The sequence below is a fragment of the Ovis aries genome, chromosome 11 (assembly GCF_016772045.2).
Source record: "Ovis aries strain OAR_USU_Benz2616 breed Rambouillet chromosome 11, ARS-UI_Ramb_v3.0, whole genome shotgun sequence".
NCBI classification, from domain to species: domain Eukaryota; kingdom Metazoa; phylum Chordata; class Mammalia; order Artiodactyla; family Bovidae; genus Ovis; species Ovis aries.
The window spans coordinates 26,268,153-26,292,465 of record NC_056064.1 but is presented as its reverse complement, the minus strand read 5'-3'; the positions used below and the strand labels follow the sequence as shown (position 1 = coordinate 26,292,465).

General features: G+C 55.4%; 2 protein-coding genes across 15 annotated transcripts in view; one reads left to right on the top strand and one right to left on the bottom strand.

The window, feature by feature from the left end:
- The window catches only part of INCA1 (inhibitor of CDK, cyclin A1 interacting protein 1), a 7,450-nt gene extending 3,788 nt beyond the window's left edge, over window positions 1-3,662 (bottom strand). For 5 of the 14 annotated variants that reach the window (XM_027975076.3, XM_015098603.4, XM_027975077.3 and 2 more), the window contains exon 1: window positions 539-2,061. Coding sequence is in view for 5 of the 14 variants with exons in the window: in XM_015098601.4 (XP_014954087.1) it covers window positions 539-621 (83 nt within the window). In the remaining 9 variants the exon portion in view is untranslated. Of the gene's footprint in view, window positions 1-538; window positions 2,062-3,042 lie in introns of those variants that run through there. The other 9 variants (XM_042255583.2, XM_004012597.6, XM_042255585.2 and 6 more) reach the window with 5 other exon arrangements.
- Window positions 2,444-24,313, top strand: KIF1C (kinesin family member 1C). Its single transcript, XM_004012596.4, has 23 exons — window positions 2,444-2,660; window positions 4,327-4,447; window positions 4,694-4,825; window positions 5,222-5,298; window positions 5,637-5,816; window positions 6,425-6,490; window positions 6,867-7,045; window positions 7,136-7,247; window positions 7,633-7,710; window positions 7,861-7,926; window positions 8,018-8,093; window positions 8,601-8,679; window positions 8,885-9,030; window positions 10,004-10,173; window positions 10,334-10,413; window positions 10,540-10,615; window positions 14,663-14,742; window positions 15,571-15,665; window positions 18,994-19,077; window positions 19,463-19,649; window positions 19,794-19,866; window positions 20,929-21,543; window positions 23,090-24,313. The coding sequence occupies exons 3-23, from the start codon at window positions 4,720-4,722 to the stop codon at window positions 23,771-23,773; spliced, it is 3,309 nt and encodes a 1,102-aa protein (XP_004012645.2). The 5' UTR covers window positions 2,444-2,660; window positions 4,327-4,447; window positions 4,694-4,719; the 3' UTR covers window positions 23,774-24,313.

Here is a 24,313-nt window from a genome sequence, read left to right as displayed (position 1 = left end):
GCTGATGGGCTTCCTGGTCCTAGAAGACAGAAAGTTAGTTCTTTTCTTGGGACTTGGTTTTGCTTTTTCAAACCTACTATTCCTTCTTCTATTCTTTGGTTCTTAGGAGACTGGCTCCTTCCTATTTTTCAGATCTCAATTCAAACTCATCTCCTCTTCCCCTTCCACAGTCATACTCTATATACTTGTGTCTCAGAGACATTCTACTTATACTGTACATTTATTTTTTCGTGTGCTTACTACTATTTGAAATTATATTTATTCATGTACACATTCTATTTCCTCCCTGTAGAATGTTGGCTCTATGAGCAGGACCCCTATCTTTCTAATTGCTGAATCCCCAATGCCTAATATTCAGTGCCTAGAACACTATAGTGTTCAAAAATAATTTGCTGAGTAAATTAATAAATCACCAATCCCCTGAGACCAGGCACCGAGATTCTTGTTTCTTATTTTATACTCTTCTTGGGGAAGAACCCAGACATGGAATCCTGCCTCCGTCTCATCCCCCCTCCCCCACTGTGTGGGGAGGACTCACTTGGCAAAAGGGATAAGGTTGTCTGCATCTTCCTGTACTTGCATGACTGGACTGGGTTGGGAGGCTGGATTGAGTCTCCTCATTGGTGCTGGGAAGATAATGGAAAATGAATCATTCACTCATGTAATTCACCATGAGTGAATGTAAAGATTGGAAAGAAGATGTGTAGGTCCAGAAGAAAGGAAAGAAAGCTGAAAAGATATTTCAAGTGCTGAATATTTTCATTAGCTGAACATACACAATCAAGACAGCAAACACAGGAAATGTAGAAATGGTGAAAGATTTTTTTTTTTAATCTTTTTTCCTAAGCCGAATACACAGAGTAAGTGAAATTGACAGATGGCAGTTGAGTGACTTAACTGGCAATATGGGATAATGAAATGAAAAAGAATGAGAGGTGAATTAGAGCAAAAGGCATTTGGGGATAATTGGTACAGAACTGGTGGCTGGGGCCAGTTAGAGAACTGAGGGTTGGTAAACAAACCAGGAATGAGGTGTTAATGAAAGGTAAGTGTGGACAGAGCGGTCAAGGTCAATTGGTGACGAAGAAGGAGGGGGCAGTGGGAAAGTCTAGAGATGTAGAAGGTGAGCAGAGGTCAGTTACACAGGACCAGAATTCCAGACAGCAAAAGGTGACCTGAGAGCCAGTTGGGGTGGGCAGACAATGCAGATAAGAATGTTAGATGAGTTAGGAGAGGCAGCATAAATGCCAGAAAATTGGAAGCTGTTGCAGGTGAATAAGTATTTATTCAAAGGTAACTAAGATGGGCTGAGAAAGGAAATGAAGAATGAGGAGAAGAGTATTTAGAGCTGAGCTGGCAAATGTCAGTAAAGTTGGGCTGAAAGGGCAGATGGGGTTTTAATGGAATATCTTGGGCCAGAGCAGAGGAAGCTGAACTAGGGAGCAGGTGGCCGCTGAGGGACATTCAGACCTTAGTAACTGGGTGTCTAGTTGGGTGATCCAGATCTAAGAGAAAGATGGGGCTAAGGAAGCTAGAAAGAGTCCTGGATGGTTAATGGGCTTGGGGTGGGGGGCGGGGCGGCGCGGGGGGCAGCCAAGTCTGGGAGGGGAACCTGAGCCTGACAGGGCAGAAGAGGACCCGAGGAATCTGGCCGGGCTGAGTTAGCTAGAGCCTGGAGGTCGTTGGGGGTGGAAAGCCCTGTTCAGAGGGAAGGCTTAGAGGAAAACCCCTTAGGGAGCTCAAGGGACCCTTGGCAGCTGACCCAGGCGTGAGGAGCTGCTAAGCCTGAAGGCACAATTTAGGGGCTGAGGAGTTGATGTGGCTTCCAGGCGGTGGGCCCTGCGGGGCTGAGGCCTGCTGGGGCCAGGCTGGGCAGGCAGGGGTGGTCTGGGCCTGAGGGGGCGACACGGCACTGCGGGCCCTGTCAAACCTAAGGACCAGGCAGAGACACAGCGCCCGAGTGGTGGTGCCGCTGCCGACTGCACTTGGCCACGGCACCTGAGGCAGCTGCTCGTCGAATTCTAGAACGTTACACCAGGCGCCGAGGAGTGAGGCGGCGACAGGAGCCAAGGGCGGAGCCGGCCAGTGCTTCGAGCCTTGGGGCGGGGCCTGCATCGCACCACCTCCTGGGCGGGGCTCGGCGGGCGGCTCCACCCCCTGAGCGCGCCTCCGACGGCGGCGACGTGCGCGCGCCAGAGGCCTGGGTCCCCTACTCGGGTCCGCCCCCACCTTTCCCGGCTTCTCTGGGGCTGGCCACCCTCTGGAGACCCGGTGTCCGGGTCTCCCTGCCGCGTCCGCAACTCAGTTCCCCTCAGCCCCTCAGTCCCGGGGACACTGCCCCTTTAACAGCTGTTCGGGTCGTTCCCGGGCCGTTCTCGCGACGGCGCGCGCCCGCCCTCCCATCCGCGCGCGCGCGCCCGCCGATCCCCCGCCCCTCGCTCCCGCCCCAGCTCGCGCTGCCCGGGCGGGCGCCGGCCGCTGGCGCCGCTACTGCTGCCGCCCCCGGGGCGCGAGTCCGCCGCCCGCCGCCCGGGGACCCGGCGAGGGGCGGGGGCAGCCCGGAACCGGCCCCGGATCGCCCCCGCTCCGGTCTCACGCTTCCCGGAAAGTTTGTCCCTTTGCACTCTGCCCAGCCGCTCCGGGAGCCCTGCCGCGACGAGGTGAGAGCTGGGGAAGCGGGGGGGGGGGGGGAGGGAGGGGACGCCCGCGGAGGAATGTGCCGGGCAGGGGGGCGGGGAGCCGGGGTCCCGGTTTGCAACACTCGGTGGGGCCGGCTGGCCGCGGGAGCCGGGATCATGTGCTGTTTGTCCCGTGGAGGCGCAGAGAGGTGCCAGGCCCGGGCCGGCCGTCGGTTGGCTGGTCTGGAGGACAGGATCCGCATGGCCGCCCAGAAAGGCCGAGCCGGGGGCCTCTGTGAAAACTGCGGGGCGGGCAAGGTGCAGGTGGCCCGAGGACCTCTTTGGGGTCAGTCGGCCTCACTCCAGCTGAGGCTCCTCCCGTAACCCCGCTGCCCCTATACAGTGCACCGGCCGACCCTTGTACCTCTCTCTGAGTCCTTTGCGCCGCAGGCCCCCAGCAGTGCCACCCCATTCCCAGTCCCAGAAGCTGTCAGGGCGTCACCACAGTGTGTCCCTTCCGTCCCCTAGTCAGGGTCTGGGGGTCAGGGCTGTTCTTCCCCTAGACAACCTCTGTGGTTTCAGCTACTCCCTTCCTGTCCTGGACAGACCAGCCCTCTCACCCCTCCCATGCCCTGGCCAGAAAGGCTGGTGAGGTGAGGACCAGCAGGACAGGGGTTTGAGGCCCTCGAGGGCCACAGAAGGGGGACCCAGCATCCCTGATCTGTATTCACAATCCTCCACCCTATTGTCCGTGGGTGTGGGCTGCTCAGCTTCTCCTCCCTGGGTGTGGGCACCAGATCACCCACATTCCTGGGCTCCAGCCTGGCACCTTCCCCAGGGCAGTGGACGCCATGGCACTAGCCCCAGGCTGGAGCTGGGACCTGCCTGCTTCCTTTCCCTTCTCTCCCTTTTCAGGGGGACCCTACTTACCCTAAACACAGGTATTCTGGATCCTTAACAGAGGACCCTGGGGGATGGTAGGATGGTTACAGGATAACCCCACCCTCTCCTGCCCATTGTCCTGGATCCTAAGGAGGAAGTGCTGGGGGCTGGGCAAGGGGTTTGGGGCTTACAGGCAGGCCCTATGGAGCCCAGTTCTGGGCTGTACCTCCAGCCATTGGACTTTGACCATCAGCAGTCCTTCCCTCTGTGTGCAGGTCATGGACCTTAGGTGGGAACTGTTTCTACTTCTCCCTGACTGACCCTCTCAGGGAATTTTAGGGCAGGTCTTATGTTTGGGATTTTCTCTCATCTCATTTCTATTTTGGGCTTCCAGTCTGTGCTTTAGTACTGCCTGTTGAATATTCCTGTGTTTGCTGTCCTCTAGGTCTTCCTTTTCATTTCTTCCATTATTTCCCTTGTAGCATAATCTCAGTCTTGGTCGCTCTGGTTTTCTTGGTGTCATGGTATTGGGGACTTTCTGCCCCCGCTTCCCCCTGGCCTCAGTGTCTCTGCCCATGTGTCTGAATTGTCCTCTGTCCAGCCTCTTTCTGCCTTCTCTATCTGAACGTCCAGTACACTTGTGAGTGACGAGGAATAAAAATATCACCATCCCTGCCCTTGGATTCACATTGCATTTGGCCACTCCAGAGGGACAGCCAGCCTCACTTTTCCTGACATTACCCCCTACCCCTTGCCCTCCAACCCTGGCAGCCCAGACACCTCTGGAGCCATTGGTGTCTCCTAACTGCTCTTCCCCCACAACCAGGGTTTCCCCCACAGCCCCAGCTGGCGCGGCCAGGCCCCCAGTGTAGGATGGGGCTCCTCCTACGAGGGCCGGTGGCAGCCAGAACTGATACAGCTCCCCTGGTCTGGGGCCAAGACGCCAGGTAACTCTGGGGTGACAACCCAGGCCCCTCTGAGCTGGGATATGGCTGGGGAGAGAGGCAGGCGCACCTCCGGGAGTCCCCGAGAGTGACACTGGGGAGGAAGGCCAGGGGAACAGAGACTGGGTCTTTGAGGGGCTGGATAGCCGGGGACAGGGCAGGGTGGAGAGGCTGGTTCCTGGGAGAAGCTGGGAGGTGACATCTGGGTCCCCCAGCCACTCTGACACCTCTTCTGTCTCTGCTCTCCAGCTGAGGAGGGTGGGCGTACTGGAGCCATGGCTGGCGCCTCAGTGAAAGTAGCAGTGAGAGTTCGGCCCTTTAACGCCCGTGAGACCAGCCAGGATGCCAAGTGTGTGGTCAGCATGCAGGGCAGCACCACCTGTGAGTGAGTCCCAGGGGCCCTGCTCGGCACAGACAGGGCAGGCTAGGCCCACTATACCGGCCAGGCCTGCTGGGCCGAACCGGGAGGAAGGCTGTGCTGGGCACAGAGCAGGTGCTAGTTGTAAGGACAGGGGCTGGCCTTTCCTTGCTCCCAGTCCCTGGGAGGGGGAATGTTGGCCTGAAGCCCTCCATTGCCCAATCCAGGGAGGCAGCCGGGAGGGGGCGGGTCCTGGGAAGCCAAAATTAGCTTTGGTGGCTGGAGGGGGTGGGGAGTGTTAAAGGGGAGAGATGAATTAGGATAGAGATGGGGAGTGGGATACCTGGATTCTGGGGGCTTGTGGAGAGTGGGCAGAGGTTGGGAGTACCTGACTGTGGCCTTACTTCCTTTGCTCTCAGCCATCATCAATCCCAAACAGAGCAAGGATGCCCCCAAAAGCTTCACTTTCGATTACTCCTACTGGTCACACACTTCGGTGAGGTTGCTGGGCTGGGGGAAAAGCTAAGCAATGAGGGACAGGGGCTATAGGTCCTGGGGAGGGGGCCGTTGCTAGGAAATTGGATCTCCAGGGGATGGGTTGGGAGGACCAGCACCCGTGGGTGGGGGTAGGTAGGACCCTGTGCCTGTGACTTGGACTAGGAGGGGGAGGCAGAGTCCCCAGGGTAATGAGGACCAGCAGGAGACCAGATGGTATCTTCTGGGACAATCAGGACCGTGATGGGGGTGGGGAGCACACAGGACCTTTGGGCACCTGGATACCAAGGACAAAGGCATTTAGGGTTCCTGCTGTCTCTCTTACCCCCTTTCACCTAGGCGGAGGACCCCCAGTTTGCATCTCAGCAGCAGGTGTATCGGGACATTGGAGAGGAGATGCTGCTGCATGCCTTTGAAGGCTACAATGTGTGCATCTTTGCCTATGGACAGACGGGGGCTGGGAAGTCCTACACCATGATGGGGCGGCAGGAGCCGGGGCAGCAGGGCATCGTGCCCCAGGTACTCATGGGGCCTGGCAGGGAGGCTGAGGCGGGAGCACCTTCAGCTGCCTCTAGGGGAGGAAGGCCCGGATCTCAGGCTGAAGCTCTCTGAGGTCCTCGGAAATAGGGAAGGTGATGGGGGTTGAGGTTGGCCACAGCCTGGACATTAGGGCCAAGAGGGCTCAGTGAGAAGAGCCACTGCTTTGGTGGCTGAGAGCCCTGGGTCTGAAGCGTGATTCTACCACTTTCTGCCGTCTTACCTTGTCTCGGAATTACTTGCGAGTGTAGTTCTGCTGTAGACTCGTGTAGTCAAGGTGTTGACCATAGGAAAAATCAGTTGTGGATAGCTGAGAATTGACCCATATTCTTCCTGACTGCAGCACTGTGGCCTTGCATATGGGCTCTGGGTTTGCATTTTGGCTCACTGAATAGTAGCCTAAGATGCTGGGCAAGCCAACCTCTCAGAGGTGACTCTCCCTTCTATAAAATGCACATGATCCCATCCCTCCTTTGGGGCTGTGATAAGGGTTAAACAGGGTCACCTGAGACCTGGCCTGGCCTGATGCTGGGCTCCGCAGGTATGCTGTGAACAGCAGCATCTCTGTGCCTCTCTCTGTCTCCCTCCAGCTCTGTGAGGACCTCTTCTCTCGTGTTAGTAAGAACCAGAGTGCTCAGCTATCCTATTCTGTGGAGGTAAGCCCAGGTCTTGGGAGGGGGCTGGAGGTGGTACACAGTGTCCCCTGGGTAGGGAGGAGGTGAGCAGAGTGATTAAGACCGAGGGCGTCTTTGGAGTCAGGCAGCCTGGGATCTATTCTAGGCTCTGCTGGCTTTGGTCAAACAGTTTCTCTTTCGGCTCCTGAGGATGTTTGTGTAAAATGGTAATGATCAGGGGTCCCCTCCTAGGGTTATTGGGAGGATCGGGTGAGCTTGTGCTTGTAAAATGCTTAGCAATGCAGAGTAAACATAGTAAACAGTGTTACCTGTGTTGTATTCAGTGGGAGTCCACGGGAAGCTTTACACTGGGTATGGCTGTTAGCTTTGTGGTGTTTAGTTTGTTCCTCCCGCTCAGGTGAGCTACATGGAGATCTACTGCGAGAGGGTACGAGACCTCTTGAACCCCAAGAGTCGGGGCTCTCTGCGGGTCCGAGAGCACCCCATCCTGGGCCCCTACGTGCAGGACCTGTCTAAACTGGCTGTGACCTCCTACGCTGACATTGCTGACCTCATGGACTGTGGCAATAAGGCGCGGTGAGGCAGGCTGATGGGGTGGAGGGGTATGGGAGCCGGGGTTAGGAAGGGGCAGGGCAGGACCCACTGATCACTCCCTCCCCCACCCAGGACCGTGGCTGCCACCAACATGAATGAGACCAGCAGCCGTTCCCACGCTGTCTTCACCATTGTCTTTACACAGCGCTGTCACGACCAGCTCACTGGACTGGACTCAGAGAAGGTAGGGCCCCCCTCCCACCTGGTCACGGAGACAGAGATGAGATCAGTGGGCCTTGTGTCCTCCCTCCCTGCCCTGGCTTGGTTGAGGGCCTCCTCTGGGCTCCCACGGCCCCTGCCCTGTGCTTCCTCCATCAGATCAATGGGATGCAATCTCCTGTTTGAGTGTTTGTCCTTCTTGCTAGATTCGTCAGGGCAGAGCTTGGAGCCCACTGTGCCTTGTCCTGGCACACAGCGGGCATGTGAACATCGTAAACAAATAAATGAACAAATGGACAAGTAACTAAGCCCTCACTGTCTTCTTGTCTATTCTCCCTCCCTCCCCCACTCCTGGCTTTCTCATCCCCCACTAACTGCCCAGTCACCTCCTGCCTCCTTCCTCTGACCAGGTCAGTAAGATCAGCTTGGTGGACCTTGCTGGCAGCGAGCGGGCCGACTCCTCAGGGGCCCGGGGCATGCGCCTAAAGGTGAGGCGCTTGGGAGGGACGGACAGGGCCGTGTTGGATGCTGAGGGCGGTGGTCTCTGCTTGCAACCTGGGGCTCTGGCTGTGGGGAGGAGGGGCGGAGGGGATCGGAGTGGGAGAAGAAGGCCTCATTCCCCACATTCCTCTCACCAGGAAGGCGCCAACATCAACAAGTCCCTTACCACTCTGGGGAAGGTGATCTCAGCCCTTGCGGACATGGTGAGAGCTGGGCGTGGGAGGAGAAGGGGCTCTGGGAAAGTGGACAAAGCGGGTGGCCACCTTGACCCCCTTTCCCCCTTCCGTCCTTCAGCAATCAAAGAAGCGGAAGTCGGATTTTATCCCTTACAGGGACTCTGTGCTCACCTGGCTGCTCAAAGAGAATCTGGGTGAGGGAATTCTCTCTCTCTCTCTCTCTCTTTCTCTCTCTCTCTCTGCCGACCCTGCCACCAGTCCTGCTAACCCCTGTTGATGCATCTGACTAGACCCACTGCTGCCCCTGGGACCTCAAGTCCTCCAGTTGTCCCCTGACTCCCTGCCTGAGCCTGGGGCATCGTTTATACAGTGTCCTCATGCTGAGATCAAGGCCATACCCTCTCTGCCAAGCCAAGGGCCTCACTGACCTGGGGCTCCCAGTGAACCCTCAGACCCCACAGCCGCCTCTGACTTCACCCTCCTCTCCCTGACCTCTGACCATCCCACAGATGTCTGATATCCCCACTTCTTCTGACTGTCAGTTTCACGATCAGCTTCACCAACTCTTAGCTCCACTTTACCTTGAACAGTGATCCTCTCAGACCCCTGCCTGGGCAGTGAGGCCCCCTGCCCCTGAGACCCAGTCTGACTTTTTTTAGAACTCTGCCCAGCTTAAGCTTTCCCGTGCTCTCCATTCACAGGTGGGAATTCCCGCACAGCAATGATTGCAGCCCTGAGCCCCGCGGACATCAATTATGAAGAGACTCTTAGCACCCTCAGGTGGGGCTCTGGCAGGGCTGGGGTGGGACATGAGAAGTGCCAGGAGCTGAAAGGCTGGTAGCTCAGGAGCCTGTGCATAAGAGAGGGCTGACCTTCAACTCTACCCCACCGTGAGGAAACGTGGGAGGGAGAGAGGGCTTCAGGCAGCAGACCAAGGTCGCCTGTGTCTGGCTCTCACCGGTCCCGCTCCTCCCACCTCTTCCAGGTATGCTGACCGCACCAAGCAGATCCGCTGCAACGCCGTCATCAATGAGGACCCTAACGCCCGGCTGATCCGGGAGCTGCAGGAAGAGGTGGCCCGGCTGCGGGAGCTGCTCATGGCTCAAGGGCTCTCCGCCTCGGCCCTGGGAGGTGGGCCTCCGGGAGGAGTGGCTCGGGAGGTCCCTGGGCCCGCCTCATCCCTCCTGATTTGCCTTTGTCCAGGCCTGGAGCCAGGGAGGGACCACTACCCAGTAAAGCCCATATGTGCCCCTGACTTAGCTGCAGATGTGGAGAGGTGACAGATCATGCCTTCAGATGTGACAGCTGGGAGCGGCAGGTCCTCCCGAGGAGGGGCAGTAGGATTCAGAGGGACCTTGACAGGCTCCCGGAACTACTGAAATGATAGGAGCGGGAATAAGTAGCCAGTCATGCATTTGTGACTTACACAGTAAGTCATTAAGAATAGACTGCTGGGCATCTGCTTTGACAGAAATTCTTGTGAAACATTGGGAATTAAATTGATCATAAACTTAATTACGGGAACTTTGAGTAATTTCTGAAATGTGAGGCTTGGCCTCTTTACCCTGAAATGGCATCTGTATTAGAGAATCTGCGAGCCGTGTTAACTGTGTCCAGTCTTGGGGTCCTTTTGCATTCAGTCTTAGGGTTCATCCCTTTGAGGAGTCAGGGTGCTCAGGGGCATGATGGGGAAAATAAGGGTTCTTGGGAAGAGAAGGTAGATGTGATGTTGGCCTCTGCACATTTGAAGGGTAGTTTTGTGCAAGAAAAAAAACAGTGTAGTCCCTCTCATCCCAGAAGGCAGAACTAGAAACAGGTACGTTTCAGATTTCAGCTCAACACAGCAAAGCACTTTCTGATGGTGCATGTCATCTAACAACAGAAGGAACTGGCTGCCTTGTTTAGTAATGAGCTCTCCATCCCTGGAGGGGAACAAGCAGAGACTCAGTGTCCATTTGTCAAGGCTGTAGTAGGAAGGCTTTCCACTTGGTGGGAGTGGACTGCATGTCTTCTGTAGTCCTTACAGGCTGGTCTGGTGTGAGATCTCTGTCTCTTGTGAGATGCATCTTTCCTTACCCTCCTTTTACTTCTTTCTCCCTCCTAGGCCGGAAGGTGGACGAGGGGAGTCCCGAAGGTGCTTTGCCGGCTCTGTCGTCACCCTCTGCCCCAGCTTCACCTTCATCCCCCGCAGCTCACAATGGGGAGCTGGAGCCCTCATTCTCCCCTAATGCCGAGCCCCAGATTGGGCCTGAGGAGGCCATGGAGAGACTGCAGGTGGGAATGCTGGAGCAGAGAAGGGGTGGGGCCTGGGGGCCGCTGGGAGTTTTTTCTCCAAAGCCAGGGTCCAAGAGGAAGAAGGCATCCTGGGAGTAGCATGGCCCCCTGGGAGGGCTTGTCCCAGACAGTCCTGATCCCTGCCTGTTTGTGCCCACAGGAGACAGAGAAGATTATTGCTGAGCTGAATGAAACCTGGGAGGAGAAACTCCGTAAGACGGAGGCCTTGAGGATGGAGAGGTGTGGGGGTGGGGCCCAGCTGGAGCCCCGGAAGGAGCAGGGTGGGGAGGGGAGGTCGGGCCCTGCCCAGAACGGGTTTGTGGGTCCTGAGGACAAGACCAATATCCGCCTCTCCTTTGCCTACAGAGAAGCACTGCTGGCTGAGATGGGGGTGGCTGTCCGGGAAGACGGGGGAACCGTGGGCGTCTTCTCTCCAAAGAAGGTGAGTGAGGAGCTGAATGAGGAGGCCTGGGAGACTCTGGGTGCTGAGAGAAGAGGGTTGGGGTGGCAGGGTAGTGAGTTCTAACTCTGCTTTCTGAGGTCTCTGAATTGGCCCTCCATCATCTCTGCCCCCATTCCTGCCACCTGCTGTCTATGTTATCAGGCTGTCCCTGTCTTCTCCATCCATCTAGGGTCCACAGAAGGATGCCAGGGAAGACCTAGGTATTGACAGACAGAAGCCCACACACGTGTGTGAGTTCACGCATAGCGTGTGTTTCTGGCTTCATAAGAAACTGGTTATGGTGGTTACCCCAGGGGAAGGCAGAGGCTGGGGAGAGTACAGGTTGATTGGGAAAGTGACTTTTCCACGATGTGCTCTTCTGTATTGTTTGGATTTTATACCCTGTGCATGTGACCTGCTTTTGGTGGCTCAGTGAAAAAGAATCCGCCTGCAATGCAGGTTCAACCCATGAGTCAGGAAGATCCCCTGGAGTAGGAAATGGCAGCCCACTCCAGGATTCTGGCTTGAGAAGTCCCATGGACAGAGGAGTATGGCTGGCTACTGTCATGGGATCAAAAAAAGTCAGATGTGACTTAGTGACTAAATAACAACAACCCTGTGTGTGTGGTACCTACTCAAACAAAACCCCAAACCTAAAAAATGAAAGTTTTGTAAGGTTAGCTTGGGAAAACAAGACTGTAAAGGAATAGAGGAAGAAGGAGCACAAAATTGTAAGATGTTGATTGGAAAGGCAGCAAAAGGTTTAAAGATGGATGTATCAGTGCAGCCTGGAGACTTGTGGAAACTGGTTTCCTGGAGAAGGCGGTTTGGAAAGTGTAGCCTGGAAGATGGATGGGGTGGTGGGAGCAGGGAAAACATGGGGCTGAGCAAATGTGGAATCTTGTCGCCAGAGTGGGGCCTTGCATATGCCAGTGGTGTAGTCAGAGCTCAGAAAGTCTCTGTGGTGAGGAAAGAAGGAAGGAAGCAGGGCAAGAGTGATGAGGCTCAGTTGGAGGAGGGAGGAATGATATTCAGAACCTGTAACAACCAGCACAGCACAAGGACCCACCAACCAGAGTGGACTGGGGCCAGCGCAGCTGTGCCGGGGCCGGTGAGCAGAGTAGGAACTTCCCGTCCCAGCGCTGGAAGGGAGCCATGCTTGTCTGGGCCTTGGTGGCAAGCGTAATGGGACCAGGCCCTAAGAGTGACACACCCCCTCCAGGCGGTGGGTTATTGGAAGGAGACCCCTCCGAATTTCAGGTAGACAAGGCATCTGGAAGACTGAGCAAGCAGGGCCCACGGAACCGGGATCTAAACAGAGGAGAGGGGTTTGCCTGAGGCTCAGCCTGGGGAGTGAGAGCGCTGTCTGTGGGTGATGGAGGGTGGCCGGCAGTGCTGAGGGGTCAGGTCTGGGGCTAGGTACCTGGGGTTTTGGGGTCCCCAAGAGGCCTACACCTGGGAGGAGGGTCTGGAAAGAGGCTGTCAGTGTGGCTTGCCTGTCCATCACCTTGGGGTGCTGGGTACCTCTGGACCTTCTGCCACAGGGATGGACAGACTGACAGGGTTCTCATAGCACAGGATGCCACCTGCTCAAGCCTGGGACCAATGGGAGGGGCTTTTGTTTCGTTCTTGTAAAGGTGGCATTCACATGCGGTGAGGTGTGTGGAGTGAAAAGGAAACCTTCTTCCCACCCTCAGCTTGCCCTCCCAGAGGCGAATCCTGTTAGCAGTATCCACTGTGTTCTAGAGGTCATCTCCATGTATGCAGGCGTGTGTGAGAGAAAGTCAGCCACATACTCAGGCACGCTTCTCTCTTTGCAGTAGCAGTGGTTCCATACCTGACATGTTATTTTTTTCACATAACAATGTATCATAGTTCTGTCTGCCGTTGTTTTTTTTCTTCCCCACAGTGTCAGGATATTCTATTGTATAGACATCAAATAATTTTTTTTTTTTAACCAGCTTCCTACTGATGGACATTTAGGTCATTTCCCATTCTCTGATACTATAAACAATGTTATAGAAGATAGTCTTAAAAATAGTTTGTGGTCTGTAGAACAGATTCCTAGAAGTGGAGATTTGGTGTCCAACAGTCAGATTTTGATCTGTTTTGCCTCCAGAGATTATTAACCAAGCCCACTTAGACTCCCTGAGCAACATATCTGAGAGCCCACATTCATTTACCATCTTCACCTTTTTCATCTTTGCCAATCTGATCGGTTAAAAAAAAAAAGGTGTCTTAGAGGAGGTAACTTTTGCATTTTCTTCTGGTGGTGAAGATGATCCCTTTCTCATGGGTTTAAAAGTCATGTGGATTTCAGAGAAAAAGCTGTTAGACTCACAGGAGAAACAGGTTTAGTGGGGGTGACTCCAGCCTAGGAAAGGTCCAGTGAAGAATTGGGTCTTTGGGGCCAAAGCTCCAGTTTGTCCTGGGGAGAGCCAGGAACTTTCGGAAAAACCCCGTCATTCTGGGACCTTACCCCAGGCCTAAGATCTTAAGTTGGTCATCTTCAAACCTGGCTGGGAGCTTCCTTCACGGGGCCAAGATGGGAATGGGGAGCAGGACAGAACTGTGTGTCCCCCACCCCCACTTCGACCTGAGCAGCTCTCTGCTTATCTGCTTGATGTGTTAGGCCTCTCGGTAAGGTTTCATGTGAACAAAGGGTTCTTGGGCTGAACAGAGATTGAAAAGCACTGTCCTAAATCGTGTCTCCTCTCCCAGGGGACAGATTGCTTTCTGCTTCTAGGGCCCATCAGTGTTTGCCGTTCCCAGGCAGGCCAGACACTGCAGGGTCGAGAGGGGCGGGACTGTCCTTCTGGAGAAGAACAGGTGTTGGAGAATGATTGATGAGGGGCCTGGTGGAGGATCAGACATCAATACCCATTGCACCCATCATGGACATAGCCTTGGGCTTCCTGTTCATGGGAACTTCCAGAGAAACATGGGGCCTCGACTGCTGGGTGTTTCCCCCTGTACCCTGTACTTTCTGGCTTCCCTGCCTTTGTTCAGACCCCTCCTTTCTTCTGCATGTTCACGTCCTCCTCATTGTCAGAGACCAGGTCCCATACTGCCTTTTCCATGAAGTTCCCCTGACTCGCCTGAGCTCCCTTTGGTCTTCACTGCACTCATCCTTGTGTATAAGCGCCTTCCACGATACAATGGGATAAATGAGTGAATGAGCTAAGTGAGGGCATGAGAAGTTCAGAAAGTCTACTATGAGACATGCATTTCTCACCTATGATGGTGTTTCCATGCCCAATCTTATCTCCGGTTGCTGACTCTGATTTCCTGACTGATGGGACAGCAGCATTTGGGTTTGGCTCATCTTTGTGTCCTGCCTGGCACCTCAGTAGAGTCTTGTACCTAGAAGGGCCACAGTAACTCCTTGGAGAACAGGCAGGGGATCTTGTGTTCAGGTGGACGGCTTAGGAAAGCTTCGTGGAAGAGGTGGCATTTGAGACAGACCAAGAGGGACGGGAAATGAATGATTTTGATGGGTGGCGGTGGCGCGAGGAGGGAGGCTGTTCCAGGCAGGAGGACAGGCAGGGATGTAGGAGCTCTGCTTCAGGAGTGAGGGCTCAGAGTCCAGTGGGTGGGAGCTCGGAAGGGGAGAAGACGCCCTGGAAAGGGGCTTGGGCTAAGTGAGCTGGGCCCAGCCATGGAGGAGGCCCAGAGGTACAGGCTGCAGAAGCAGACTTGAGTCAGGTGGGCTTGAGATGTGGGCAGGAGACGTCTGAACAGTCCTCTCTCGTTACCTCCCCTCACACCCCACAAGTGGCAAAGTGTATTTTGAAGGAAGAAATGATGAGCTTGGGGCCAGAGGGAAAGCAGGGCAAGGGCAGGTAGCTGCCAAGGTTTCCTGCAGGGAGACTGGTGGGGCCTGGGAAGCAGCTAGAAGGGTGGGGGTGTCCTGTGTGTGAGGAGAGGGTAGGGTGGGTCAGATAAGTGGCAGCAGGAGCTGGGAGAGCTCACCTGCAGAGATGTTTGCCAGAGTGCCTTCCCTCCCTCCTGACGGCCCTCTGCTGACTGCCGCCCCCTCCCGCTCAGACTCCGCACCTGGTGAACCTGAACGAAGACCCCCTGATGTCCGAGTGTCTGCTCTACCACATCAAAGATGGCGTCACCAGGTAGCCTTTGCTCTGGGCCTGTGGGGCGGTCTCTCTTTTTGGAGGTTAGTTGCAGAGGGACCTGCCTTTCCTAGTGACCGCATGGGAACCTTCTGGGTCTCACGTCAGCTCTTTTGCAGCCCTGCTAGTTCTGGGATTCCTGAGAACCGGCTGAGCCTACCTTTGGTGGGGGTGACACGCGTCCTGGGACCAAACGAGCCCAGTGCTGGCGTGGCTGGGTCCTGATCTCCTGGGGCAGAGAGTGGGTGGGAACTTGACCACCGCATTCTTACCCTGCAGCACCATTGCCTGGGCATCACTTAGTGGAACCTTCCCTTGGGGTCGGGGGAGTGAAGGGAAACATGACCCTGGCCCCACACTGTTGAGGGACAGTGCCCATGTGGCAGGTGGCTTCACTGGCTAATGCTAATGAACCCCAGGTCTCAGACCCTCCTCTCTCACCTCCTGGAGGTAAGCGGGTGGGAGTGTTCCTTCCTTTTCCACCACAGGCTGTTCAGCTGTCCTTGGTGATCATCATGGTAAGGATATGGGAACCGAGACTGAGAGCATCCACCTCACTGCAGGTTCCCTTCCCTCTTTGCTGCATAACAGTACATAACAGATGCGGGCTTGGAGCCAGGCAGATCTGAGCTCACACCCCAGTTTCACCACTGCCAGGCTGCCTCACTTTGGGCAAGTTACTTATGTCTCTGAGCCTCAGCTTCCTCTTCTGTGAAATGGGAATAATTATACTTGGTTGATTGAGTCAGATGAGCGTTTTGGTTCGAAGGGGCTTGGCATGTGTATGACTGGCACATGCTCAGAAAATGTCGGCCGTTGCTTCCCCAGGGTCGGCCAGGTTGATGTGGACATCAAGCTGACAGGGCAGTTCATCCGAGAGCAACACTGCCTGTTCCGGAGCATCCCTCAGTCAGATGGAGAAGGTAATGGCTGAGGGGGTGAGAGTGGAGTGGCCAGACTAGGAGAGAGCGCTCCCTTATGCTGAATGCAGAGGCCTGGGTCGGGCTGTGGAAGTGTGGCTGTGTGAGAGGAACGTGTCCACCCTAAGAAGGGCTTTGAGCTCCTGGTCAGCCATGGGGGCCCTGCTGTGTGCACCCACCCTCAGGGTGCAGAGTGTTTACAAGGGGCAGGGGTAGTGAAGGTCCCCAACGCAGAAACAGGAGACTGTGGCTCCAGAGGGTAAGATTTTGGGGAAGAGGAGATCCAGCCCTCTTGCTTGATTTTTTTAGCCTCAAATAGCACCTTGGTCATTTTTTATGAAAACTTGTACTTTTTCAGTGGGATATCTGAATTTATCTCTGAAAACCCACTTACCTGTCCAGCTATGAATGCAAAAGTTCTAGGCAGTTAGTTGACGTGTGTATCCTTTTGGCTGTAAAGCTTTCAGAGGTTTTTAGCTGTTTCTGGCCACAGCAGCAAAAGCTTTTAGGAATCACGAGCCCTCAGGTAGTAGTGTGTCTGACAGATAATACCACAATGCTCGTGGTGAAGTACCACTTAGGGTGTGTTCTGAGGTCACATTTTGTTCTGGTTCAGTCCTTTTTTTTTTTTTTAAACGGACTGATTTGTATTCAACTGGGCCCGAGTGAAGTGGAACTCTGGGGAGCGAGTTGGGCAGGGAGGCTGGCCGTGTCACAGCTGAGTCCTTGGTGTCTGTGCTGTGTCACACCTGAGCTGTCTGCCACCTCAAGCTGGTGCTAGGTGCCTCAGCGCAGGGTGGGGGATGGTGGGTAGGGTGGGGGGATGGGAGACAGGCATATCAGAGCGTGTTTTAAAAAATAAGAAGAGATGTATTCTTGTGGCGTGCAGCTCAGGTTGAACACCTGCCAGGTGGGCTTCCATTCCAGTTCAGGGTCAGTGGATTATCGCCTGGCTCAGGTCCCCAGTGGCAGCACACGCTTCCGGCATTGCGAGCTGTGAACTGTTAAATCAGTTCAACCCAGTGAGTGAGTGCCGAGTTCCTGTTCTGCGGTTCCCTCAAGCTGTGTTCTGGGGTGATACCGAAACCACAGAAGGCCCTTGGAGCCAACCCACCCTTGAGGGGGAGCTCAGAGTGTGTGTGGGAAGAAGACAGGCACACATTGGTTACATCACAGTGAAAACAGCAGCTGTTCTGTGCCCTAAAGACGTTGTTTAGTCGCTCGGTCATCTCCGACTCTTGGCGAAACCATGGACTTTAGGCCACCAGGCTCCTCTGTCCATGCAAGGGATTTCCCACGCCAGAATACTGGAGTGGGTGGCCATTTCCTTCTCGAGGGGACCTCCCAAACCCAGGAACCAAACATGAGTCTCCTGCTTGGCAGGCAGATTCTTTACCATGGAGCCACCTGGGAAGCCCTCGCCAAAGATGGGGGCTGTGTAAAGGGTTAGTCTGTTTGAGCCTTTGCTCTTAACACCAGACTCAAGACCAAAGACAGGCTGAGAAGAGCAGGCCACAGGGATGCAGTCGTGAACATGGAAGAATAGTTGTTACTTACTGTGTACTTGTATTGTCTCATCCAGCTCACAGGTGAGAGAGCTGAGGTTCCTGGGGTTGGGGAATTTGCCTGAGACCACACAGCTAGCTTCCCTGGTGGCTCAGATGGTAAAGAATCTGCCTGCAGTGCAGGAGACCCAGTTTCAATCCCTGCGTTGGGAAGATACCCTGGAGGAGGAAATAGCAACCCACTCAAGTATTCTTACCTGAAGAATTCCACAGACAGAGGAGCCTGGTGGGCTTTAGCACACAGTGTTGCAAAAGAGTCAGACATGACTGAGCGTGTCACACACAGCTAGCAGGAGAACTGGGTTGGGATGCAGCATGGCTGGCTCTAGGGCCAGAGCTGTGAGTCCTGGCTGCCTCAGTTCAGATCTCTGTGGGTTCACCTGGGTTCTCTCCTGGCCCCATTTCCTTCCATTACAACTATCACCGCCCAACCCTGACTTTAGATTATTTGCTCAATTACTTGTTTATCGTCTTACCAAGTAGAAATGATGTCTGTATGAGAAACAATTATGTTTTTTATCTCCTGTATTTCCAGGACCTAAAATAGTGCCTGGTGTATTATAGGGGCCCAGTATATTTGTGGAATGGATGGATGAATTTGGGGTGTGGTGGGAAATAAGGGCAAAAGAGCCAGCTCATGGCCTTACAGTCATCTCATCCTGTCCTCTGCCACCACCTTCCATTGCTGGGCTTGGACCAAGTGATGTTTTATTACATCTGTCTGCCATCTTTTCCGTCATTTCTGCCCCTTGATCTGAGTTTCCCTTCGAGCATCAACTCAAAAGTTAGCACTTTCCCATGATCATTTCCAGTCCTCTGCCCCTAAGCCAAGTTCCTCTTTGCTATTTTTGTTCTCCTGACTGAAACGACTTAGCAGCAGCAACAACAACAGTACCCATAGGCTCATCTTTGCTTTACGTTACCATTTGTTCTGGTTTCTCTATTCCTTGTAACATAAATAACTCATTTTCGTGCATCACTGTGTTTGAGCCTTTCAGCCACTCTGTACGGAAAGACTTTGTTATCCCATTGTATAGCTCTGAGAGATCAGGTGACTGCTCAGTGTCCCTCCACTAAGGAGTCACAGAGTCTGGGTCTTTGAAATTCAGGGCCCCCTGACCATGGGGCACTTGTCCTTGAGGACAGGGAGCTGCCTCAGGCATCTTTGTGTCCCACAAGAGGAGGGTTCTGTGATTTGTACAAGGAGCACCTTGATAGACTGTGGCTTGGGTTGACTTTAATCTCATCCCATGAAGATAGGGATCTGTGGACTGTGGCTTGAGAGGATTAGTCAGGTAGCACTTTGCAAGCTGCTTCAGACAGAAGTGGGGCTAGGAGCCTGCAGGAGGAATCCAGACCTGGCTAGGCACAGTGTTGTTTGGGAAGGAGGGAGTGAGTTGTCGTCTGGATGGCATGAATGATAGACAGGGCCCACTGACCAGTTGGACCTGAGAGACCACGTTCTCTGAGAGTTCCAGGCTTGCTAAGCCACTGCTGGAGAGGCTGGTGGAGGGTGAACAGGCAGCAGCCACCCCCCACCAGCACCGCCGAGGCTCGTGGGAGCTGCAGCTGGGGCTCTAACCCTCCTTCTGCTCTTCCTTTCCCATGCTGCCTGCCACCAGAGGGGCCATGGCACCCCCAACAGGTACTGGAGGGTGGAACTGGGGTGCATGTGTGTTTTGGAGGGGAATGCAGGGTGGGAATCTGTGACCTTACCCCTCTTCCCTTGGAGTCTGATCCCTCCTTTTTCTCTCTCCTTGCCTCAGTGGTGGTCACCCTGGAGCCCTGCGAAGGAGCTGAGACCTATGTCAATGGGAAACTTGTGACCGAGCCCGTGGTGCTGAAGTCAGGTAGAGGAGGGTGTAGTGAGGGGCCTGGCTGTGCAAGGAAGAGCTTCGTGGGTGAATCCTGGGCAGGACTCAGACATAAATAGGAGACAGTGTGGGATATGAAGATCGACTGGGAAGGGGAGAGGAGCCAGGGTTTGGTTTGTCTTGCTGCCTCAGGGCATCAGGAAGAGGATGCCCAGTTCCCAACTTCCTGTGACTCTCCGGGACAGGGCAGTTCCCAGGGTCAACTGGGGGAGCCTTGGCTCTGATCGCCCTGGACTTGGGGTGAAGGGAGAGATGGTGTGTGGGCTCCTTTGATTGGTGGGCAAGGCCCCTTACACCTAGGGCGTGAGGAAGGGGTCCTGCTCTGGGGAGTGAGCCCACATCTCCCTCCTCCCTCCTCCAGGGAATAGGATCGTGATGGGCAAGAACCACGTGTTCCGCTTCAATCACCCGGAGCAGGCGCGGCTGGAGCGGGAGCGAGGGGTCCCTCCACCCCCAGGACCGCCCTCTGAGCCCGTTGACTGGAACTTTGCCCAGAAGGAACTGCTGGAGCAGCAAGGCATCGACATCAAGCTGGAGATGGAGAAGAGGTGCGTGGGGAGGGTGATCAGGCCCCAGACCCTCCTGGCCATCCCGCCCAGGCCCTCAGCCCCCAGCATCCTCCTGTTGTTAGATGCCCCACTGAGGTGGCTCCGGAACCTCACAGCTTTGCCTCCCCTCCCACCCAACTCCAGGCTTCAGGATCTGGAGAACCAGTACAGAAAGGAAAAGGAAGAGGCTGACCTTCTTCTGGAGCAGCAGCGGCTGGTGAGGGGCTGGCAGGGGCATGTCGGGAAGGCGAGGGTTGGGGGGGCATGGGGTGCAGACCGGCTGGGGGGAGGTGGGCTGACAGCACTTCAGCCTGACTCCCACTGAGTCAGAGGAGGGAGTGGCTCTGGGCCGGGGGGGTAGAGGTGGTGTCTAGGAGGAGACAGAAGAGAAGTGTAACCCAGGGAAGAACCCAGACATCCCAGGAGCGAGAGCTCCTCCCAGGCGACTGGGGCTTCCCGGACTCTTGCTGATCCTGGGCCTCTTGTGTGATTTTTACCACCTGTGCTGTCACTTCCCTGGTGGCTCAGTGGTAAAGAATCTGTCTGCAGTGCAGGAAACGCAGAAGCCTCAGGATTGATCCCTGGGTAGGGATGATCCCTCGAGGATCTTGACAACCCACTCCAGTATTGTTGCCAGGAAAATCTTGTGGACAGAGGAGCCGGTGGGCTACAGTCTAGGGGGTTGCAAAAAGTCGGACATGAGTGAAGCGACTGAGCATGCACCCATGAGCTGTTACTTATTTAAGATTGTTCTTTGAGTAGACTTGCTTTTATTTTTACTCTTTAAAATATGTATTCATTTGGCTGCACTGGGTCTTAGTTGTGTCACGTGGGATCTTTTGTTGCAGTGCACAGGTTCTCTAGTTGTGGCGAATGGGCTTAGTTGACCCATGGCACATGGGATCTTAGTTCCCCAACCAAGGGTGGAACAGTGTCCCCCACATTGCAAGGAGGATTCTTAACCACTGGAGCAACAAGAAAGTCCCTTGAACTTTTAAATCTTTAATCTCGTCCTGAGTGATATATACATGAAACCCACACTGGGCATGGCTGCAGCTTATTAGCTATACTCACTTCCTCTGTGCCAGCCACCATACCACACACTCCAAGTACCTGTGGGGAGGTGCTGTCATCACCTCTGCTGTGCAGACAAGCGGAGATCAAGTCCTGTGCCCCGCACTGCACGGTTCTAACCACCGTGTTTCTGTGTTGTTGGGATGCATGGCCCTGAGGTGTCCTTAGTTGTCTCCCCACCTGTCTCCCTTCTCTCTGGCCCCAGTACGCGGACTCTGACAGTGGGGATGACTCCGACAAGCGCTCCTGCGAAGAGAGCTGGCGGCTCATCTCATCTCTGCGCGAGCAGCTGCCCCCAACTACGGTCCAAACCATCGTCAAGCGCTGTGGCCTACCCAGCAGCGGCAAGCGCAGGGCCCCCCGCAGGGTGTACCAGATCCCCCAGCGGAGGCGGCTGCAGGGCAAAGACCCTCGCTGGGCCACCATGGCCGACCTGAAGATGCAGGCTGTGAAGGAGATCTGCTATGAGGTGGCCCTGGCTGACTTCCGCCACGGGCGGGCCGAGATCGAGGCCCTGGCTGCCCTCAAGATGCGGGAGCTCTGCCGCACGTACGGCAAGCCCGAGGGGCCTGGGGACGCCTGGAGGGCCGTGGCCCGGGACGTCTGGGACACGGTGGGCGAGGAAGAAGGTGGCGGAGGTGGAGGCGGCGGCGGTGAGGAGGGAGCCCGCGGCGCAGAGGTGGAGGACCTGCGGGCTCACATTGACAAGCTGACGGGGATCCTGCAGGAGGTGAAGCTGCAGAACAGCACCAAGGACCGCGAGCTGCAGGCCCTGCGGGACCGCATGCTTCGCATGGAGAGGGTCATCCCCCTGACCCAGGTAGGACAGGCCTGCCTAGCCTCTCCCCGCTTTCCTCCCTGCCTGCTATCCTCCCCTGTAAGAACCAGAACCTCCCACTACAGAGTCCAACCTTCATTCTCCTCTGCCTTTAAAAGAATCTTATTGACGTTTAACATAGCTCTTCTCAGCGTAGTTTGTGAATCATCTGCTTCACAACCACCAGGGCCCTAACTGAAAATGCAGATTCCTGGGTTTTGCCCCAGACCCACTGAAGCAGCATCTTTGGGCATTAGAAATGAATCTGCATTTATAACAAGTGCCCGGGTAGTTCTGAAGTGCAGTAGACTGAGAATCACTGATATAAAGGGTACAATCCCTTACGTTACCACTCAATGGGTGTTCACATACTTAGAACCACCCCTCTCCTGGGTGACCCTCGACTCTGGTGGCCGCTGTACTGAGCACTTCTCCTGTGTTGCTGTGTGAATCTTCACAGTGGCCCCGTAAGCCATAGTGTTACCACCTACCCCGGTTTTGCATGTGTTCAGTCAACAAGAGTTGAATGTTTACTGTGTGCCGGGCATCATGCTAGCTATAGGGGTTACTCACAACAGACAGAATTTCGGCTGTGTTCCCACTTGCCTGCTGAAGGGGGATGACAGGCAGCTGGTCATGACGACAGTCATGCTTGTTGAAAGCTTACAACTCCACATGCAACCCTTGCCCCTGTCTCCTTGCTCTCCCCTCTCCAAACCCTAGGGTCCTTGCTGTTCCTTGAACCCCTGGCCTCAAAGCCTTTGAGCCTACTGTTCCCTCTGCTGAGAACGCCCTTCCTCGCTGAGACCATATAGCTCACCCTTCACAGGAGGTGTTCACTAAAATGATAACGTTTCAGTGAACCTCTTCCTGTTCTTTCATTGCCATTCCTCCCACCCTGGCCTCCTGTCCCCTCTTCTTGTTCTGGTCTTTTCCATGTGAATATATATTTTAGTATTTATATAAAATCTACAATATGGTACTCTATATACTGTATAATATAAATAATATATATTAAGTAACTTGAACACATACATTCAGCTTTTTATGGAAGCATAGCATACGTACCATGCTGTATGTTTGTCTCATTTGTCAGTTGTGTCAGTCCACTGAAATGATGGCAGGTATTTTTCTTCCGTTTTTACTGACTGCTGTATCCCCAGGGCATGTCATTTATTCAGCAGTATTTGCTGAGTGCCCGCTAGGTGAGGCTTGTGGAATTTCCCATGTAGTTTTATAGCAGCCCTGTGTCATAGGTACTGTCATTGTTGACGTCATCTTGCACGTGAAGACAGAGGCATAGTGGCTACAAGCCAACAACCCAGACCCACAGCTCGAAGGTGGCCACCCTGCACTGGGTCTGACCACCCGGCTCTGGGTCTGGGCTCCTAAACCAGTATCCCTCCAGCTTCCTCAGCCCCAGGCCCCTCTCAGGACCCTGGACATCCACCCGCTCCAGGGCCTTCCCACGTATCCTCCTGAACCTGTATGTCTTCGGAAGGCCACTCTCCTCACGTACCCCCTCTCCTTTCACCCCTCCCCCTCCCAGGATCATGAGGATGAGAATGAAGAAGCTGGTGAGACCACGTGGGCCCAGCCCCAAGGGTCTGAGGCAGCGGAAGAGGAAGTCCCCAGTGACCGAGCGCCCCCTGCCCGGCCCTCCTCGCCACCCCTGTCGAGCTGGGAGCGGGTATCAAGGCTGATGGAGGAGGACCCTGCCTTTCGCCGGGGCCGCCTCCGCTGGCTCAAGCAGGAGCAGCTGCGGCTGCAGGGACTGCAGGGCTCCGGGGGCCGGGGAGGGGGGCTGCGCAGACCCCCCGCCCGCTTTGTGCCCCCTCATGACTGCAAACTGCGCTTCCCCTTCAAGAGCAACCCCCAGCACCGGGAGTCCTGGCCGGGGGCGGGGGCTGGGGAGTCCCCAGCACCACCACAGCCCCCTGAGGAGCTCACTCCACCTCCGGCCACCCCTGCGCGAAGGCCCCCAAGTCCCCGAAGGTCCCACCGTCCCCGCAGGAACTCCCTGGACGGGGGGGGCCGGTCCCGGGGAGGGGGTTCCACACAGCCCGAACCCCAGCACTTCCAGCCCAAAAAGCACAACTATTATCCCCAGCAGCCCCAGCCATACCCAGCCCAGCGGCCCCCAGGGCCCCGCTACCCCCCGTACACTACACCCCCGAGAATGAGACGGCAGCGCTCAGCCCCTGACCTCAAGGAGAGTGGGGCGGCCGTGTGAGCCCCGCATCCTGGGCAGAGAGGGCCTGGTGGGGCCCCTCAGTGGGAGGAACACTGCTTCCCCAGAGGCAGGGAGGCCCTGGAAAAGAGAGAGAGAGAGAGAAGGTCCGAGTAGATGATAGAAGACGTAGGGGTGACTGGGCCGGAGGCTGAGGAAGGACAAGGGCACGGAGCTGCCAGGAGCGAACCAAAGTGAAGGAGAGCGATGGGAAGCTGCCTCGGGGCCCCCCTTGCAGGGGAGGTCCCACAAACGCTGCTAGGGTGGGTGGGGGGCTGGGTGCTATGTAGTCAGTGTTTGACTTTCTTTTCAAGTCGGGGCAGAGGAGAGAACCTAGAGGGAAGTGAGGTCTCCCCGTCCTGGCCCCTGTCTGTCTGTCTGTCTGTGGTGGGTTTGTTTCCAGGGAGGTGTGGCGGGATCATAAGTCATTCCCCTCCCCCTTTCAGGCCTCCTGCTATATTTGGGGAGACCTGTCTGGTTTCTGGTTTGGCTCGGGTCCCGTGAGTATGTGGGACCCTTCAATAAAAGCTAGCAAACAGAGAA

Excerpts from the sequence above, each read along its gene's own strand:
- KIF1C (XM_004012596.4), top strand. The coding sequence starts at position 4,720 with ATGGCTGGCGCCTCAGTGAAAGTAGCAGTGAGAGTTCGGCCCTTTAAC. Across the intron at positions 7,927-8,017 it reads TCTCAGCCCTTGCGGACATG|CAATCAAAGAAGCGGAAGTC; the intron begins GTGAGAGCTGGG and ends TCCGTCCTTCAG. Across the intron at positions 14,743-15,570 it reads ATCAAAGATGGCGTCACCAG|GGTCGGCCAGGTTGATGTGG; the intron begins GTAGCCTTTGCT and ends TTGCTTCCCCAG.